Raw genomic sequence first — 18,886 nt, 5'->3', positions numbered from 1 at the left:
CTGCCCGAGACTGGGAATGCTGAGTGGGGCAGGGAATATAATTAGGTCATCTACACCAGCAGATGATAACTCCCTTCACCGCCCACAGGCACACACTCATTAGCTGCTGGCACCCGCCACTGCTGTCCCATGGCCACTTGCACAGAGCGTGCCCTGACCTTGTCCAAGCTCTCCATGCCCAGAGCACTGGCCTGGCAGGAGGCCATGCTAAAAAAAAAAAATGGAAAAAAAAAAAAAAGAGGCTCCGTTAGGGCTCAGAAAAAGATACTGCCTTTGTGCCTGACAGCTCTCCATGCCCACTTATGAGGGCAGGGCCAAGGAAGCCAACATCCCCATGGTTTGGAAAGCCAGAGCTTGTTTGGAAACAGGTTTGAGAATTTCTGCTGCACTGCTTTGTTTTGAGCAGACTGAGCAAGGCCAAACGATGCAAACAGTCATGTGGCAGTGATTTTGACTTCTCTTAAACTACCTTGTAGTCTTTACTTTGCTCTTCCTAAGCAAGAAAGGGTCTGATCCAAAGCAGGTAAGAAGTAATACATGCAGTATGATGTCAAATAGCATTATTAATTCACCTTTTTAACCCGTAGTCTTGAAAGTCTCCCTCCCTCCCATCAGCAGCCCCTCCTCTGACTTTTCCTCCATCAGTAATGATGACAATTAGCTCTTCCATCAACAACATATACTGAAATATAATCCAGTTTATTTCCCCAAAGGGCATGCAAAAACCTTAGATGAGAGAGTGCCCAATCCCACACAGAAACTCTCCCGTTTGTGGGTGGTGCTTCATAGCATTTGCTTTTGTGTCCAATAATCATTGACAAAGTGGGGGAACATGGCTATGCTGGAGGTTTATGGCATCCGTACTGGTGGGGGAAGATCTATTCCATGCCAAGGAACAGAAAAGGGCTCTTTATCACAGACAGGTAAAAAAATACTGACACTAACAGAGGTATGGCACTAAGAGAGCAGAAGCCCTGCTGTTGCCTTTTGGCGGGGCTTGTCTGTAAATGACACTTCTGAGCAAGGTGTTGGATGATCACAGTGAATAGTCTCCCAGTTTTTGTGACATGCAGGGAGGAAAACCAAGGCCTAGGAGTGGCTGCTGAGGAAGATACAACCCAGGAGAAAGTCAAGCAGTAATTATTAACTCTCTACGCAGGCTGTTCTGTAGCTGTGAAAAATGGGCCTCCTCTAGGTGACATAAAAGGTGAAGAATCTTCCTGTGTCTCATGAGCAGAGAAACATTTTCCTGGCAGCTGGAGCCATGCTCCCAAAACTACAGCCAAAATAGATTGCTCTGTGCTCAGCTCACCTACCATGAATAAGTACTTAATTCATACATCATCCAGTGCAGTATCTCTTTGAAGAATCAGGAGTTTTGGTGGCAAGCCCCACCAAGGTTAACACAGTCCCTGCAGTGCAACAGAACTGCCTTCACAACTGCAGATCTTACACCTTCTATCCTGGCTCCTCAAAGGAAATTTCACATCGTTATTTCCTTCACATTTGCCATGTTGTTGTTTTACATCCTCTCTTTGGGCAGTCAGACACATCAGAATGAGCATCCATGGGACGGGGTGATGGGGGGACCTGGATCTTTCATCTGGGAGTCTTACAAACTGGTTGATTGTGGGAGCAATCACAGATTTGCTTTAAACAGCCCTAAGCATTGCTTCAACTTATTTTTCTTTTTCACCTACTACCTCTAAAAATATTTTTTGTAATTGAAAGACGTTTTATGTTTGTAACATGGTTTGATGAGACAAAACTCAGAACATCTGAGTGAAGAGAGCTCTAAAGAGGGCTCATCAGTAAATGAACACCATGGAACCACTTGATTGTCTAAGAGTAGCGTTAATATTAGATACTAAAAGCTAGTACATAAGTGCCATGTGCCAGTCCCCTGTGGTAATACCTGCAGGAGGTGCAGGAGGCCAGTGATGCTCCAGCTGGGTGTTTGCTGGGGATGATCTTAGGATGGGGATGAATGGAAGATAAGGGTCTGAGGCTCACAGAAGGAGGCAGCTTGGCCTGCCACTGTGTATGTGCTATTTAACACAAGGGAAATAAACTGTTAACTCCCTGAAGTTTTGTAGGTTTCCTGCTGGTTTAGTTGTAAACCCCCCCCTTCCCTCTTTGTTTTCAACCCTATTAGCCAAGCAGCATAACAAGAGCCCAGAGAAGAAATTTTATTGATTCTTCTGCCCACCTCCACCCCTCAACACCATAAATTCAAAAGAGATACTCAGGTGATAGAAACTTCTCTTAACTGTTGCTTGCTGGCTTCCTGAAGGGAATACAATCCTCCAAAATGCAAGTGCACTCACGATGCAGTTCATTACACCCTGACACAGCAGCTGAACCTTGGCAGCAAGAGAGAAACCTGTCTAGAAGGGGCAAGAAGCAGGCTCTCACTCAGGTTCTTACTTTCAGCTCTTTAAGCAAAACATCCAGATCTTCTGCTTTAAAACAAAGGCCAAAATGTTTGCAATACTGAAAAAAAAAAACCAGTTTGTTCAAAGAAGGGGGCTCTGGAAAGAGTTTGAGTGAAATGGCCACACTTCACAGGTTTATGGCCCATTCTGTACATGCTTCTTGCTCAACATAATTTATCATTTCTCTTGCATTTCATGCAAAGCCAAAAAAATCTTATGATGCAGAAAACATTCAGAAACATGAAACAGTAACAGTCCAGCAAGTGGTCCATCTCTAAATATATAGCCTATTATAGTTACATCCTGTAGTCTACCAATGCACTGTTTTACACTGAATACATCTTTCAGCTAGAAATAATTTTTGTCATCTCAGCAATTCAGTAACAATAGTATAGGCAGCAATAGAAGGTTATTATCATGTTTATTCTGGTTTTTTTAGGCACATTAAATCTTTATAAACACCTATGGCTGGAATTGTTTTTTTCCACTCTATATAAAGGACAGTAAAAATAGAATATGCTTTGTGCACCTGTAAATGTCTGGAAACCAACAGGTTTATAAATTTTGAAAGTTATTTACTCTTGGACAATCTGACAATCCAACCTCACCACTTCTCACCATACATCATTTTTGACACTATATAGCCTTGTGTTTTTGAAGAGAGAGTAAATTATCCTAGAAACACTGCTCAGAATTCATGAGCATGTCTCAGATTCTAACTTTTACAGAATTATTCTGGCTGTGAAGACTCAAATGCTTCAATACATCACCTGAAGATTTGGATGCATACAAACCAAGACCAGATACTTCAGCAACCAAAGAGAAGACTTGCTACAAATCTCAATCCCTACCAGCAGATTCTTATTCAAGGTATAAAACAGATGAACTTCTTGATATTCAAAAAGATGAACATGTAAAGGAATGAAAATTCTCAAATTTCTTACCACTTAATTTCACAGTGTTCCACACATTTTTAAAATGTCTTTCATCTACCTATGCATTATTAATTTTAACTAATATATTGTGTCATGCAGGTCTATAAAGGTAAAGCTGATGCTGCTAAACCGTGGTCTTCTGAGATGACTAGATCACAAGGCAAAAAGCATTTTATTCACACCGTACTTCCTGAGCACGATCGGTATTTATGTACCGTCACTGCGCCTTGCGTTTGCTGGAGCACCGAGGTGAAACGGCAAGTCAGCAGATGCCCTCGCTATGCCCTGGGAAGGGAGGGAAGGAAGGGCTCCGGATGCCACCAGCTGGGCAGCAGGGAGCCTGAGCTGTCCCCTGGCCTGCAGTGACACCTGGCGGCACACAGGGAGAGGAGGGGAGGGCGAGCTCCCCCCGCGGGGGTCAGAGGGCCACTCAGAGACCGGGGCCAGTTGCAGGCTATAAAGGAACACTTCCAGCGAATGGTCTGTGAAATGCCACAAGACTGTTTCAGAAGGACAGTACTAGTTTCATCATTAATGTAGCCCTTTTTTTTTTTTTTTTTTTTGAATTTGTGTGGGTGCACAACAGATCTAACAAGGGCAGTGTCTGAATTCCGTCCCATCATGGCAAGCCACAAACACTTGAAGAATCATCTGATTCTAGAAAGGTAAAAGAGATGGGGAGGGAAGTACCTACTCTGTTCAGCCTATGTAATAACAGAATTTTAATAAAATGAGTTTTTTTCAATTAAAAAAAAAATTGTATTTGTCAGACTGAAAGCTTGACACCAAAGAGCATGTGCAGAGAGGCCAGCTACTCCAACACCTGCAGCAGCCACTGCTGCAATAGCCCAAAGGCAATATACCATGTCAAAGACCTGGTGCACAGGTGTCTAAAATCACCACCCCAAACCCCACAATTCCAAAAAGGGGGAAACTGGGCAAAGAATCCTCTGCAGGAGTCAGCTGGTGATCACATTCAGTACGCCCCTCCTTCCCAGCATGCCACAGCATTCTCCCAACATCCCTGACAAAACAATTTTTAGTCAGTACTGACTAGTTCTTTGATGGCTCAGTACATTTCGGGGTGGTTTTTTGCCATCCCATTGACTTAAATAGAAGCTATTAATAGAAGTAAAAGAACTCATCAGCACCTATCCAGAAATGAGTGCTCTGGGGAAAAGGGACTAGAGAGCCACCTTCCTTGAGAGGCCTGTACCATGCTGAACCTTCCCTGCTTCGCTTTCAGCACTGTGGAATTAACAACATTTCCATTTCTGAGAGCTTAAAGTTCTCCTCAAAAAATTTATAAATGGACATATTCTTTGAATCTATCTGGCTTGAAGCACGTTAGTCAACGTCACAGCAAAAATATTCATTGCAGGAAGCTTCCAGAACATGCCACCCGTCATCTTCCACCATTACCAAAAAAGGGAGCATTCATGAAGTATATTTGGCCCTCTTCAGACATTCTTGGGCCTATCCTGCCAGCTAGTGTACTGGGAAAACAAATGGCAATTATGTCCAGAAGAAAACAAGATGCAGGGGCTACACAACCGACACTATTATATACGAGGGACGTGAGATGACAAATTGAGCCCTGCACTTGATGTGCAAAGCAAGAGCTCCTTATCACCCCTTCACTTAACACCTACAAAGGGATGTATGACCATGTCCACCATTCATATGAAATAAAAGTTCTCACTTTGCTCTCCACTCTCGTTCACTAGTTTTTGATGAGAGGGCTGTTGCTGCCACACAAAAAGAAACTTGGCCAAGATTTGGTCAAGCTTTGACTCAACTATCTGAATAAAGTCACAGTCCTGAACCGAATACATCAGGTCCTGGAGTGAGCTCCCACAAAACACCACATCAGGCTTCCCAGAGCCATACTCAGTCTGAGCTTTGCTAAATTGCTGCTGCAGCACCACTTCAGCACATCTCTCTGCCGACAGCCAAATATTCCCACATGGTACAGCAATGCAACTTCTCCTTTCCTTCACACAAAGAACTTCTGCTGTACTCTTCCACCAAAGGAAAGAAGCTGAAGGATTAACTTGATAACATGCTTCTTACTAAGAAACAGAATAAAGACAAAATAAAAGCTCTGTGTAGACAGCAACAGTCTTTAGTGAAAAATACACACTATATGTGACTTAAGTATCTTGTACCCCATCCTGCCTTCAAGATACAAGTCAATTATGTGAATTGTTTTCATACCTAATGGCTGCAAACTTGGCCTCTAAAAAGCCTCTGCTTTGGAGCTTTTGTCATACTTTCAGAGCCACTGCCCTAAATGTGTGACAACATGGCCTTTTTCAAAGAGGTGTTAAATTTTAATCTCAAGAATATATCACAATTAGATAATTTCAGTTATTTAAATGATAACTTCAACTTTTTTATCAGGGTTAAGTGAGTTGCAAAAGCTGATTTATTTTTCTTTCCTCTTCAGCTTTTCTTGGACAACAGCAATTCAGGGAATTATTTGCTTTTGCTGCCCATGTACAAGCAGCAAAGCCAATAATTACTGCTTTTACATAGGTTAGTATGCTTTGTAGTGTTCAAGAACAAACTAACTTTTTAACATGGATTTCAAAATGAAAACATCAAAAATATAAAGCAAGACAGAGAACAGGCCATAAAACAAGAAACAAAATACTGTCAGATTAATTTATTAAGTTTATTTCTATTCCCTTGTAGCTCCCAGAAATGTTCAGTAACAAACTAGTTGTTTTAAAAGGCAAAGACAACATGACAAATATAACACTGAGTACATGATAAACCTCATTAACTTGTGTATAAAACACATTTTAGAACATAGTGAATACATCTTCTCATTGTGTAATTACCTTTCACAATAATAGTTAAATTAATTTCACACAGAACAAAGCAGAAAACTTTTGCACACCATCTCCTCCAGAATATTCAAATGAATAGTTTTTATCATCTTATCCTGTTTATATAAGGCGGCCTTCTAAGAGAAGCCAAGTGAACTGCCTATGACCAGCATTTCAGTTAAATCAGCTTTCACTCTCTTGTTTCAAGAGTTCTCTGTAGGGCATATTTCCACTTTAACCTAAAAGCTGAATGCTTTGTTATTTAATGATTTTTTTAAGGTTTTTTTTAGCACTCCCAGCATCTGATACATGCTGTATTCTTTCAGTTTAAAGCATAATGAATAATTGTAAGCAGAAAGAGAACCTCCCACATCACCACTCTTGGGAGGAGTAAGCTGCACCAGAAGTTTATTTCCATCTACTGCACTCCCTGGACAAATTAAAATCGTCATGATCTCCACAGCAGCTGCCAGTGGGGTTTAACATTACTGGAACAATAATGTGAACAGACATGGAAGTTGACAGGCATGTGGTTATCTCTTATCAGCTATCACAACTTGAGCAGGAATTCTGTGACCCACTATTAAACTTTTATACTCCTTTATTACATTTGCCATGTTCCTCTCCAGGGGTTGTCTGTTACACTGAAAATGAGTGTAACAGATAACTGGCTTTTAAATATGAGATGCTCATGTAGAAAAAATAAACCCAAAGCATTAGAAAACTTTAAGTAACATCTCTCTTATAGCATAAATCGTGGCAGGCATTAAATTCCAACTGCAAAAGAATTATATTCCTTCCCAAGATCCAAGATTTCTATAATTGCTTCTAAGCACCATTAAAAATACCAGCCAGGACATTACCCCCTTACTTTCTTACCCCAGAGCCTCACTAGCCTTCTTAAAAGAAATAAATCTATAGTTTTTTCAGAGTAAGCCCTTCAAAAAAAAAAAAAAAAGACTACAGAAGTTTCTTTTCCTTTTTCCTTTCTAAACGGACAACAAAAGCCATGCTTGGGAAACATTTACTATTTAAGATAATACCTACTTGATATTTCTTTTCAGATGTCAACTTCCAAAACACAGATTTCAAGTTGTTGTAGATTTAATAGTGTGGATTTTGTCACTGTCCCATTTCAAAACAGCCCTGGAAACCTCAATAAGCAGCACATATTTGTCTGCCAAAAACCACTTGTTTATAGCATTGTCTCTTGGCACATTCTGACTGGAATATTATAATGTCTGTCATCTTCAGTTATGAGAGTCACCACAGGCCAATCCTCCTCCGGGTCATTGGGATAAAGTGTGATGAATTCATCAGTGCTATATTTATAGAGCCGATACACTTGGATGGTATACTGCAGAGCATAAGCAAGAAGAAACATTTCCACCTACATTGCAAGAAAACAAATATATGTGTAAAATTAAACATACTTTTTACAAGATTTTTCTCATAAAACTACAAAAGTAATACCTATCAGATGTAATTTTTCAAAGAAAAAATTACGAAGTGAGAATGCATTCACATGAACATCTCTACTTCAGTATCTCAATCATATATCTCTATGATAACATGCACTTAACATGAAGCTCTTCAGACCCACAGTGGCATAGTAGGATATTAATCCTAAAGAAAGCTACTTTACACAGAGAATCTGAACTTCCCTTCCACCACAAACAAGCAGGAAAGACGTTCTCTTGTATCAGTACTCATCCTGCTAATTCACTAAACCAGGGAACAGCAGGTTTCAAGCAATCATCATTTCACACTTAGAGGATACTCTGAACTCTCCAGCCAAATAAAAAGTAAACGGAAAGCCCTTACAACCTGTTGACAGGAGAAGGAATTCAGAGAAAGAAGTTGAAAAAAATCTTCTATCTTGTCTACTACAGTGGCAAGCATACCCTGTTCTAAATAACAATTTACAAAGAATATTGCTGAAATAAACAAATCTAGTCAGCACAAAAACAGGTGATATAACTTCTTGAATAAACCGAGCAGCAAAAAAGTCACCAATGAATCACTTAATTTAAGAGTAGCAGCAAACTGTCTCATCTATACTATAGTTGTCAGATTTTTAAGACAATAAACAGAAACAAAACACAATACTTCCATGCTTCTACTGTCTATAATTAAGTAGTGAATTTAAGTGCAGTATCCCACTTGCAAAGTATTCAATGGGATTTTTTTAAAACGGATGTTTCTAAAATCTTTCAGACTATTCAGCTTATTAACTACTGCACTTTGGTTTGGGGTTTTTTTTGTGATATGTGTACCATTTATGCCACGTATAATACTAATTGTCATTAGCTTATCAGAATTCACCACATATATGTGCTACATGTGATCTTCTCTTCATAATTTGAGTATCAGCTTTTATGATGATATTTTTTAAAAAGCTAACAGTTAAGAGATTCATGCAAGTGTTCTATTAACAGAAAACCCTATTTCCAAAGAATGGTACCTGTCACCTGCCAGACAGAATCCAGCATTTAAAAGGAGGGTCTTTACCAACCCTCACTACAAGCAAGCAGTTCTAATATACTGTTCCCAACAAAAGACCAGACACTACACCATTCCATTTAGCCAGCCCAACAAAAGCTGGGTGATTTCTTAAACCACTTGAAACTAAAATGTTCAAAACAGGAAAAATAACACTATGAGAACAATCTCTCCTTACTTGTTCAAGGCCTCCAGTGTGACCAATATGATTCAAGTGATTATGCATTAGCTGACAAGGGTTGCTAGATGTATCCCGTGCAAACAGTAACCAGGAGAAGACAGGCACTCTCCTTCCATTTTTATCATCGTTGTATAATTCAATTGCAGTATTAAGCATCAAAAACTTCAGTGCTTCATAGAGACTGTATTCCTCCTCTTCATTTTTAAACAATTTATCACAAGCTTCTTGTTTTTCAATGGGATCCTTGATTTCACTTATATTCCTCCACTAAAAAAAAAACAAACCATCACACAACAAATTAATAGCCGTCACCGTGCAAGAGCTGCAAAAAGCACTTGTGATTTGTCAGATGCTCAGTACAGGCACTCAGAATTTAATTTACAAAGGGTTTTGTGCCTTTTTAGAAACAAACAAGAATATTTCCGCAATTGTAGCCTTATCAAGGTCAGGCTCAGTTAGTCTGATTTTGTTTTAATTGGTCCTTAAGCAAAGTAAAAGGAGGGTATGCTGGAAATTGTTGCAAGATGGCAGAAAAAATACTGTCATGGGACAATAAGCAGTAAGATAATAGCCTTTTTGTTTCTGTACCATAAATCGTACATAATTAATATTCTTTATATTTCTGTTACTCAGAATACGTATTTCAGTCCAGCCCTCGAACTGCTTGAATGCAGCCTTTAAAATACTCTTAAAAACCTTCATAAAAAGACAATATGCATTCACAGTAAGACAGGAACAGTTGAAGTTTTTTCAATAGGTTCCAGAGTTCCTAGAGGGAGAAGGCATGGGGCTAGGTAATACAGAATCAACACTGAAAGGGCACAATCATGTTCCTGTGATGCTAACCTAGAATAAAAGCGTATAAAAATGGAAGAAAACCTACTCCTTTGATATTACTTCAGTTTTGTTCTGTATTTTTCTTTCCTTGACCTGTTCTAGATAGCAACAGGATTTATCCATAGTATATATCATTCCTTCAAATAAATACAAGAAATAATAGAGGCAAAAAGTTACTCTGATACATTGATTTCTTCATTGAAACCTGTCTAACAGTTTTCTGCAGAGCTGCTTGCACAATATTTCCAGCATCGGGCTATTGCAAGCAGTGAAAGATCACACATCTCTCACATATCTGAACAGACATTCTTTACTTGACTTTTTTGCAGTATACATACGGAAAAGTGACTTTCACTCCTGAAAGCATCCTTATGCTAAATTCACCACATTCAAAAATCTTTGACATTTTTTTTATTTGTAAATGACCAAGAATAAAAAAAATACTTTTCCAACCTTTTTCCTTAGAAGTATTAAATATTCTTTAATTTCATCACTTATTTCTCCCATCTTCTTGCCCAGTTTCTGTTTTAGCTGCCACTGCTTGATCCAGTCATACTTGTTCAGCAAGTTTTCAGGAAGCTGGAAGTTGAGGGAAGGGAGCTTAAGTCAAAAGTCTGGAAAGGGAAAGCCACTAACTTGCATATTTTACTTTTTTTCTAAAATTTTGCACCTTAAAACAATCCCTTATATGTTCTTTTGAACAGATGTCACAGTAAGATGATCATAACCAGACACAACTGTCTCTTTATATTTTTTGGGTAACAGTCAGAATATTGGTCTATTACTATTTACAGATCAACAAAACACCTAAGCACTGGAAAAATTAATCACCAAGTTACTCGTGCATTTTTTTATTTTTTTTAATTAAAACAACCTCCCACCAGGAGATAGATGACAGCGACTGTGTTTCAATGTGTCCCTAAACCAGCAGAAGAGACAACGACGGCACCACATAATCCAGAAGTCTTGGTGGACTGCAAACTACTTTGTCCAGGACACACAAATTACATTTCCTTTTCAGAGAGCATAATTCAAGCACTCTATGACAGGTTTTTTATTAAAGAAGAAAACAACCTGGGAATTAGTTGATGCATCAGATCATGTTTTAGCCTCAGAACTGCCTCTTTTACTGCTCGTGAGCTACACCTGTTAAGAGCTTTTACACTTCTCTTTAAGGACATCCTTGCAATTGCACGTCCAGTTTTTTATCCTCATCTATTAACCCCTTTTAACACTAGAACTGGAAGACCACCTTGCATCTCACAATGAATTAAATATTTGGCTAGAGCAACACACATGCCATCAGCCATTACTAGCCAGTTTTCATTTTATCAGGATTCCAAATATGTGGCAACGAAATATGTGCCAGATACACACAGATCTTCCCCCTCCAGCCTGGCATCCTATGCTAACAGGACACATAAAACAAAGTAATCAAAAATTACGTGCCAGTAACTTTTACAACTAGAAATGTGCATGTAAACACCATTTAAAATTAAAAACAACAAAACACCAAAAAACTGACGAATTTGTACTACCAGCTATATACTGGCAATACTGTACTTGTCACTACACGCATTTATCCTACACGCCTTCTGCTTTGCTGCATAGTACTTTACCATTTCAGTCAGTTGGGTTTGTAGTTGTGCCTTTTTTAAAAAATGTTAATTATCATATGACACATTTTCCTCTATGAACCAGCAGGAAGAAAAAAAGATGAATATCATTAAAAACTGTAAAGTACGTCATTTTTAAAAAAAGTTTGCACACTCTTTAAGAGAGCACTGGGAAACTATGTTCTTTAATGTGATAATGTGGAAATGGTTGTCAGCTGAGAAATGTGTTTTTTTATTAAAAAAAAACCATTTCGCGATGTACTTACTGCTTCACTAAAACATTCATAGAACTATTTTTATCAGTAATTACAAAAACATATCAGGAGATGTTTAATTAACAATGATAGAGACCACAATGAGAAATTTTAAAATGGCCTCTAAAGTTATACAGAAAAATAGCGAGAGCAGTGTGATTCTACCTGGACTGCTACACACAGAGTCTGCATCAGGCATTCACCATTTACACTCCCAGGAGCATCCTGACAAGTGGAACCTTACTCTTCTGAGGTGTGTCACTCCTGTGTAGGCAGCTTCTCACATGTTTCTTCCATGTTCACCAATACCACCAAATGGACTTTGTTGACACAAGACAAATTCTGCAATATTCTTCTTCTGCTCTTAGGAAGACACCTTGCTTTGCTTGCACATCAGTGCTCCATAAGAACTGTTCTTCATGTCAGGGTGGAGTTGCTCTTAAGCTTATTTTAAGTAACATTTAAGACACAGGTAATTACACGCATTCTGAAAAGCCTACAGCACCCAATTTACTATTCCACTTCCTAGAAAAACCATGTATGGCACACATGATAATTTTGATGTAATGCAGTAAGAAGAAACCAAGAGAGCAAGATGAAGACAGACAAGTTACATTACAGTCAGCACTACAGTAACATTTATATACATTACAAATTGGAAACTAAGGGCAGCTGGACTCAATTCCAAGGTGAAAGAATCACTGTGCACAAACAATATTGGACACTAAAACTTCTCAGTTCAAAGGATATTGAAAAGTGAGCATAACAGAGAAACAAGATCATAAAATTACCAAATAGGTAAGAACAAATATTCCTCTACTGGAAGAAGATCAGAGTTTGAGACATACCATTGTCAAATCCTCACTCTGCAGCCAGCCTGGTAACTGGGTAGCTTGGCTTAATGCCTGGAAAAGAGTTGCTCTGAAAGCACAATAGTTATCACCTCGTATTCTTCGTATAGATGCAAACTTCTGAGCAACTGCTTCATATCCCTAAAAAACACAAAACCCAAATAATGTGAAAGCATTAATAAAACACTTTAAGGTCACACATTGTAGTGTAAAAAATATTGGAATATTAGCATCCAAATAACTAATGCTATTTTCAAAAAAAAAAAAACCCAAAACATTTGACCCACCACCCATTTTGGAAGTTCAAATTCTTTTATGTCACAAATTATGCTTCGGAAAAAAACCCACTTCCCTAGTTCTGCTGAAAAACAAACAAGAAACCAAAGAAATCTAAGTAGATAATTGGCTGAAGTATTTGTTTGATGACAGAATATGAACATCATTGAAATATGGGTAGCTAACTCACCTAGGTTTCCAAAAAAAACCACATAAACACACACACAAGGCTACCTATCATGTTTACAAGAAGTATCAGAAATAGTTAATGCTACTTACCCAACACATGTCACATGTAGCTTGCTTCTGCCTCAGGGAACATTTGTGTTTACACTGAAATATCTTGACACTTGCCTCAGCCCATTTGTTCCCTCCCTGCTGTTCCCATATACACAGTTTTAGCAGAAGCCACAATGTTGAAATGAAACTTCCAAAGCTCAACATGTCTCCCCAGCTAACCTAGCAAGAGCCAATACCCTGTGTTGTCTGTATTTCTTAGTAATCTCTTCAAGGTGGCATCTTTTTATTTATTTATTCATTATGTTTACTCATACATATCACTAAATTTTCAAATTTTCTACTACTCTAGCTCAAGATTAATATAAGAACACTAGTTCAAAAACTGGAAAAAAAAAATTCAGGAAAAATTTAAGAAAACCCAATGCCTACTCATTAAACCTCCCCACCTTAAAAATCATGCAATTCATCAACTTTGGTTATTTGCTTTCTGTCCAAAAATTTGGTAATCTGCTCTGCATTTCAACAGTCCACAAAATTAGCATTTCATGACAATAAACAAAATATAAAACTTCAATTAAAAACAGTAAAGAAGAACAGTATTAATCAAATCCCTACACTATCAGCAAGTACCCTTACTAAAAACACATTTGGAATGAGTGCAAAAAGCATCTTCCACTTATCAGCCACTTCTAAGACCTGACGATGTAAAACACTGCTGCTGCATTTCCTGTCTTAAAGATTGATCCCATAGGAAATCACCTAGCAAACATACAAATGAAAAAAAAAGCCTAATGAAATTCAACAAAAATAGAACTGCTACCTTTCTCATCCTTTTTGCTACTGGTGTGTTTCCTCTCCATTCTTTTCTGCAATACTCCATGATGTCCATTTCAGGTGAAACACTTAGTTTATATTCTGTCAAAATAGAATAGGTAACATTATACAAAAAACAGAACAAGGTAGAAAGTGTGTCAAATTTCTAAATACACTATCACTTTAAAATAATCTTAGTGCCAAACAAAACTGGCAGAACAACTTACAGCTACTAATTATTAGCATGGAAGGGGAAAAAAACAGCTTGCTCTGAAAAATTACACGTGAAGAAAAATAATTTTTTTGCCTCCAACAAAACAGAACACTCTGGTCCTCTCTTCTGCAAATATTGTAGAAATTAGTGAAGTACTCTTCATTTTCTTAGCAAGCAGAAAAATATTTCACAAAACTTTCTCTCTTCAGAAAGCAGCCAAACTATCAGGGAAAAAGATGACAGACCTTTCTGAATAAGTCAGTGACAACAGTAGAAAGAAGACATACAGTTTTGTCTCGGAATCCCAACAGCTTTCATTTCAAAACATATAGCACTAAGGTTAACAAGGCATCGAAGCAACAGATGCTGCTATGACGACTATTGAACCGGTAATTTTCAAGCACAACATTTACTTGTAATATAGGTTGTGACTGCTTTTCAAAGAATTAACATTCTCTTGTCAAGTAACTACATAAACACAGAAATAATACACTAAGACCAACTAATTTTACATTAAATTGATCTTTTTGTGTATTAAACTGTACAATGTACTCAGTCATGATAAGTAACTTCTATTGCACACAGACATCTGTGCACAGAAGTCCTTGGAAATGAGGGTGTCAAAACATCACAAATTAGTGCTACAGTGAACTGCAGCACTTCACACAAAGTTCAATTGTACCTGAAGAGTTTGCCTCACGAAGTAGTATTTTCTCTCTCTCTATTTCTTCTGCATCACGATACATGTCCTCCTCACTGCAATAAAAATTAACACATACCTCATGTAACAGCACAAATCTTACACTCTTTTTCAACCTTTTTACAACTCAGGCAAGTACTGCAGTCTTTCTACAATTATTTTTTTAACTGAATTTGCTTTCCATCTTACACATTTTCATAGAAGCAACATTGGCTCTTAAATGAATTTGCAAAAGACACAAGCCAACATGCCTTTTTGCTGCATATATGAGTAACACCACCTATGCATGCAACTAAGAACCCATTACTCAACAGAGCTTTGTATCTACACACCACTGGGACTGAGCAACCTGCCCAGTAGTGAGCAGAACACAACAGAATATGACGAAAAGTAATGAACTGTCTGCAGCTGGTTTGAATGTTACTAAGTCAAAGAAGTTCTAACATGATCCAAACTGCAGCATACAGGCTAGCTGAAATCCAGACAAACATTTGAAGGTACGTTGTCTTAAGAATCAAATATCTCTATTTGAGCCTACAGACATTCTGAAGCCAAGTTATGATCATCAGGGAGGAAATGGTGGCCAACAAGACTATTGTTTCTATGTATAGCTTAGCATTAACACAAAGAGATCTCACAGCTTGGATGTGAATGTTACTGAGAAAAATGAGGCCCATGCAATGGTCAAAAAACTGACTGTAAATTGCACATTCAAAAACATAAATCTTTAAACATGATTCTAAGTGTCATTTATCATATAATTACATCTAGCAAATAAACTTTCAAAAAATAATCAGTTTCGCAGTTAAAATACTTCAAAAAAACATACACCACCAAACTTATTAGTATCATTTAGGTTTATCACTAAAAAAAACTTACACTTAAAGTCTGTATTTTGAAGAAAGCACATGTGCAGAAAAAGCTATCAGGTTTTTATTTATCGCCCACCACTACTAGTAGCTTCTACTCTACCACTCAGAAACCCCAAATACAGTGTGCTTGTAAAAGACCAGGAAGAAATTAAGGCAGCGACCCTGCCCCATCCCCTTACACTACTAAGAGAGGAAGACTGCAAGAAAGGGTTTAATGCAGAAAGCTGGATACACTGCTAAATGATGGCACTGTATTTCTGTTTCTTTATATCCAAACCAGCTTACTCAAATAATTTGCATATATTTCCCATGAGAAGAAAAAAAACGTTTAGTATAAAGACCAATATAGGTTAATAGCAGGAAACTCATCTACTATGCTGTCATATCAAACCACAGTTTAGTTTTTACTCAAGTGCTCAAGTAACTGCTTGAAATCTCTTCTGTAACAATACTAAATAATTATCAATTAAAAGAGAAACAATAGATATGGGAGATACTAAACACACTACTCCACAGTTATTCCATTAGATGGAGAAAGAAGCCACTAATAAACTACAAAAATAAACAAAAATTTATCTAAAGGGTGAAGGTGGCCTTCAAATTTTAAGATGTGACATTTAGACCTATCTCACTAAACCATTAACTAATTTTCCCAAGAAATTTACCTTCATGAACTGAAAGTACCCCTCCCTTTCTACAGAAAAACTATTAATATATTAAAAAAAAAATCCTCACCTTTCCTCAGGTGACTCCACTGCTGAACAGTGGCTAGATGCAGGTAGATACAGTTCACAGTTTCTAGCTTCATCCTGATCTGTCACAAGTGATTTAATAATTTCTGTCTTCTCAGGTCTCCCACTACTTCTGTATACATAGTCTTTACTTATTTCTGATGTATTTTGCTCTTTCTGGTCTGTAGCCGCATTTGCCGAACCAAGTTCCTCAGAAGCAACACTAACTTCCTTTTTATGCTTCATCAGCTGTGTGGGAACACTCTGCTCTGCAGCTGCAGAAAGGCCAGTTGGTTCTGTCATCCACCCTTGAAAATTATCCTGTCTTTGAAGAATGGAGAAATATATGAAGAGCAGCTCTCACAGAAGGACAAAAGCACATGTTTTAAGAAAACTACAATATTTTAATAGTAATTCTAATGAGTAAATCTAAGGATTCAGAGCCTACACAAATTTTTCAAAACCAACAACTAAATTCAGAACAGTTCAGTAAAATAGGACAGCTCCCAAGCTATTTTCAATTCTGCTTATTACCAAGGCTAAGCTGTGCCAGCTTCTCAAACACAACTCGCACTAGAATTAGTGCACTGACTGAACACCTGCTGCTCTCAAGGTGCATTATCATCTAAAAACCTGAGGATTAAAAGAAATCCCAATAAAACAAGTTTCAGTCCTGCAAGACAAGGATTTTTACAAATGCACCTGCTGCAATGTGAAACTTCCATTGCATCAGGATTATGCTTAGTGCAAAAGTTTCCAATCTTTATGCCTTCCAATATGCATTGGAATCCATATCATATCCAATATGATGCCCAAGGTATCAAGACAGGATTTCTACGACCCATTCTAGCAAGCTCTCCAAAGGTTTTGGATGTGACCACATAGCAGATTTTCAGAGATATTTATCTTAAACTGACGCATAAACCTCCCCAAAAGTTATGGGTTGCTTTGCAGTTGCTACATTCATGTCCTAGACACTTCATTGCTACCTCAGCTGGTCACCTCTGAACTCAGAATCTTAATATCCACTCTGTACACCTTAAAACTGAACAACATATTTCCATCTCCAGGTCAAAGCCACCCATCTGCAACAAACCTTTGTTGCAACATCTGTAAACAACAGACGTTAGTGCCCTTTGGCACACAAGCCCTGCTGTGTACCAAGCAGTCCCACAGCACAGCTCAGGACTAGAGTTCATGGAACAACAGAATGGCCTGGGTTGGAAGGGACTTTAAATATCACCTAGTTGCAATCCCCCTTCTGTGGGCAGGGACACCTTCCACTAGACCAAGTTGCTCAGAGCTCCTTCCAATCTGGCCTTGAACACTTCCAAGGATGGGGCATCTACAGCTTCTGTGGACAACCTGTTCTAGTGCCTCACCTCCCCTCTTTCAGTTTGAAATCACTCCCCCTTGTCCTGTCACTATATGCCTTAAAAAGTCTCTCTCCATCTTTTTTGTAGGCTTCCTTCAGCTACTGGAAGGTCGCAATTAGATCACCCCAAACTCTTCTCCAGGCTGAACAAACCCAATTCTCTCAGTCTTTCCTTACGGAAGAGGTGCTCCAGCCCTCTAATCAACTTGTTGGCTCTCCTCTGGACTCGCTCCAACAAGTCCATGTCCTTCCCGCGCTAGAGACCCCACAGCTGGATGCAGCAGAGTTAGAAAGGGGCAGCATCACCGCAGCTCGACCCGCTGGCCACGCTGCTTTACACGCAGAGTCGCACCCCACGTTCCGACTCTTCCCATCCCTGCTCCTCGGGGAAGGACGCCCCAGGCTTAGCGCAGCACACGGCTACCTGTGCCCGCGCCCGCACAGCCGAGGGGGAGGCCTCACCTTTCCGCCGCGCTCTGTCCCGCCCGGCATCGCTCGGGCCCGACGTGGGAGCGCAGCGCTCCGCCCGCCGCCGCCGCCGCCCGGCCCGCCCGCCGCCGCTGGCCGCTCATGCCGGAGGGGCCCCGGGCAGGGCCCGGCAGCGCCAGCCCTGGCCCCCACCCACCCAGCGAGCGCCCGCCCGGCTCCGGCGCGGCTCCGCAGGCGCTTCCGGGGCGCCGGCCGCCGGCATCCTGCGCCCGCGTCATCCCGCCGGAAAGGGCGGCCGCACCATCCCGCCTCTCCCCCTTGTACTGCTGCCATGCAGCGGCGGAGCGCCGCGGGTGCCGAGCTCCAGCGCGGCGGCAGAGGGGAAGGTTATTGATTGCTCCTCGGGCTGCCAGGGGAGTGCAAACTAACCGACCTGAACCCGCGTGAAATAAAAGGAGTTAAATGACAACCCCCAAAGTCGAAGACAATAAATAGGAGAGGGCAGAAACGAGTTGCCTTCCGGCTGTCAGATGCTCCGTAGGAAATTACTAGCGGGGAAGCCCAGATGCTGTTAAGGATGCAGATGCATGTGGCAGCCATCGTAGGGGGCTTGTCAGAGGCTGGAAATCTCGCGTCCCGGACCAAAAAAATGCATCACCAAGTTCTCATACGCCTTTATTAAACTCCAGGCAGAAAAGAAACCTACACAGAGAGTATATAAACCTTTCAAAATTACATGTCACTCAAACATGCCCGATAGTACAAAGAAAAAAAAAAAAAAGAACAGTAAA

At 39.6% G+C, this 18,886-nt stretch overlaps 1 protein-coding gene across 2 annotated transcripts; it reads right to left on the bottom strand.

Annotated features, from left to right (window-relative positions):
• Nucleotides 1-6,033: 6,033 nt before the first annotated feature.
• Nucleotides 6,034-18,390, bottom strand: OTULIN (OTU deubiquitinase with linear linkage specificity). 2 transcript variants are annotated; one of them, XM_064661785.1, is made up of 8 exons: nt 18,129-18,390; nt 16,296-16,616; nt 14,671-14,744; nt 13,782-13,876; nt 12,443-12,586; nt 10,178-10,303; nt 8,885-9,154; nt 6,034-7,594 (listed from the first exon to the last, which is right to left on the bottom strand). In XM_064661785.1, the coding sequence occupies exons 1-8, from the start codon at nt 18,371-18,373 to the stop codon at nt 7,400-7,402; spliced, it is 1,470 nt and encodes a 489-aa protein (XP_064517855.1). In that variant the 5' UTR covers nt 18,374-18,390; the 3' UTR covers nt 6,034-7,399. The 2 variants fall into 2 exon arrangements, with proteins under 2 accessions (XP_064517855.1, XP_064517865.1); XM_064661795.1 differs by having other exon boundaries at nt 16,296-16,612; nt 18,129-18,231.
• Nucleotides 18,391-18,886: the final 496 nt, after the last annotated feature.

This window comes from Pseudopipra pipra, chromosome 1, assembly GCF_036250125.1.
Source record: "Pseudopipra pipra isolate bDixPip1 chromosome 1, bDixPip1.hap1, whole genome shotgun sequence".
NCBI lineage: Eukaryota > Metazoa > Chordata > Aves > Passeriformes > Pipridae > Pseudopipra > Pseudopipra pipra.
Note: the sequence above shows the minus strand (reverse complement) of the source record. Positions and strands in the feature narration are given on the sequence as shown.

Coding starts and splice junctions, on each gene's coding strand:
- OTULIN (XM_064661785.1), bottom strand. CDS start 18,373: ATGACGCGGGCGCAGGATGCCGGCGGCCGGCGCCCCGGAAGCGCCTGC. Junction 9,155..10,177: donor TAATACTTCTAAGGAAAAAG/GTTGGAAAAGTA, acceptor TTTTTTTTTTAG/TGGAGGAATATAAGTGAAAT. Junction 7,595..8,884: donor ACACTGGAGGCCTTGAACAA/GTAAGGAGAGAT, acceptor CTTGCAATGTAG/GTGGAAATGTTTCTTCTTGC.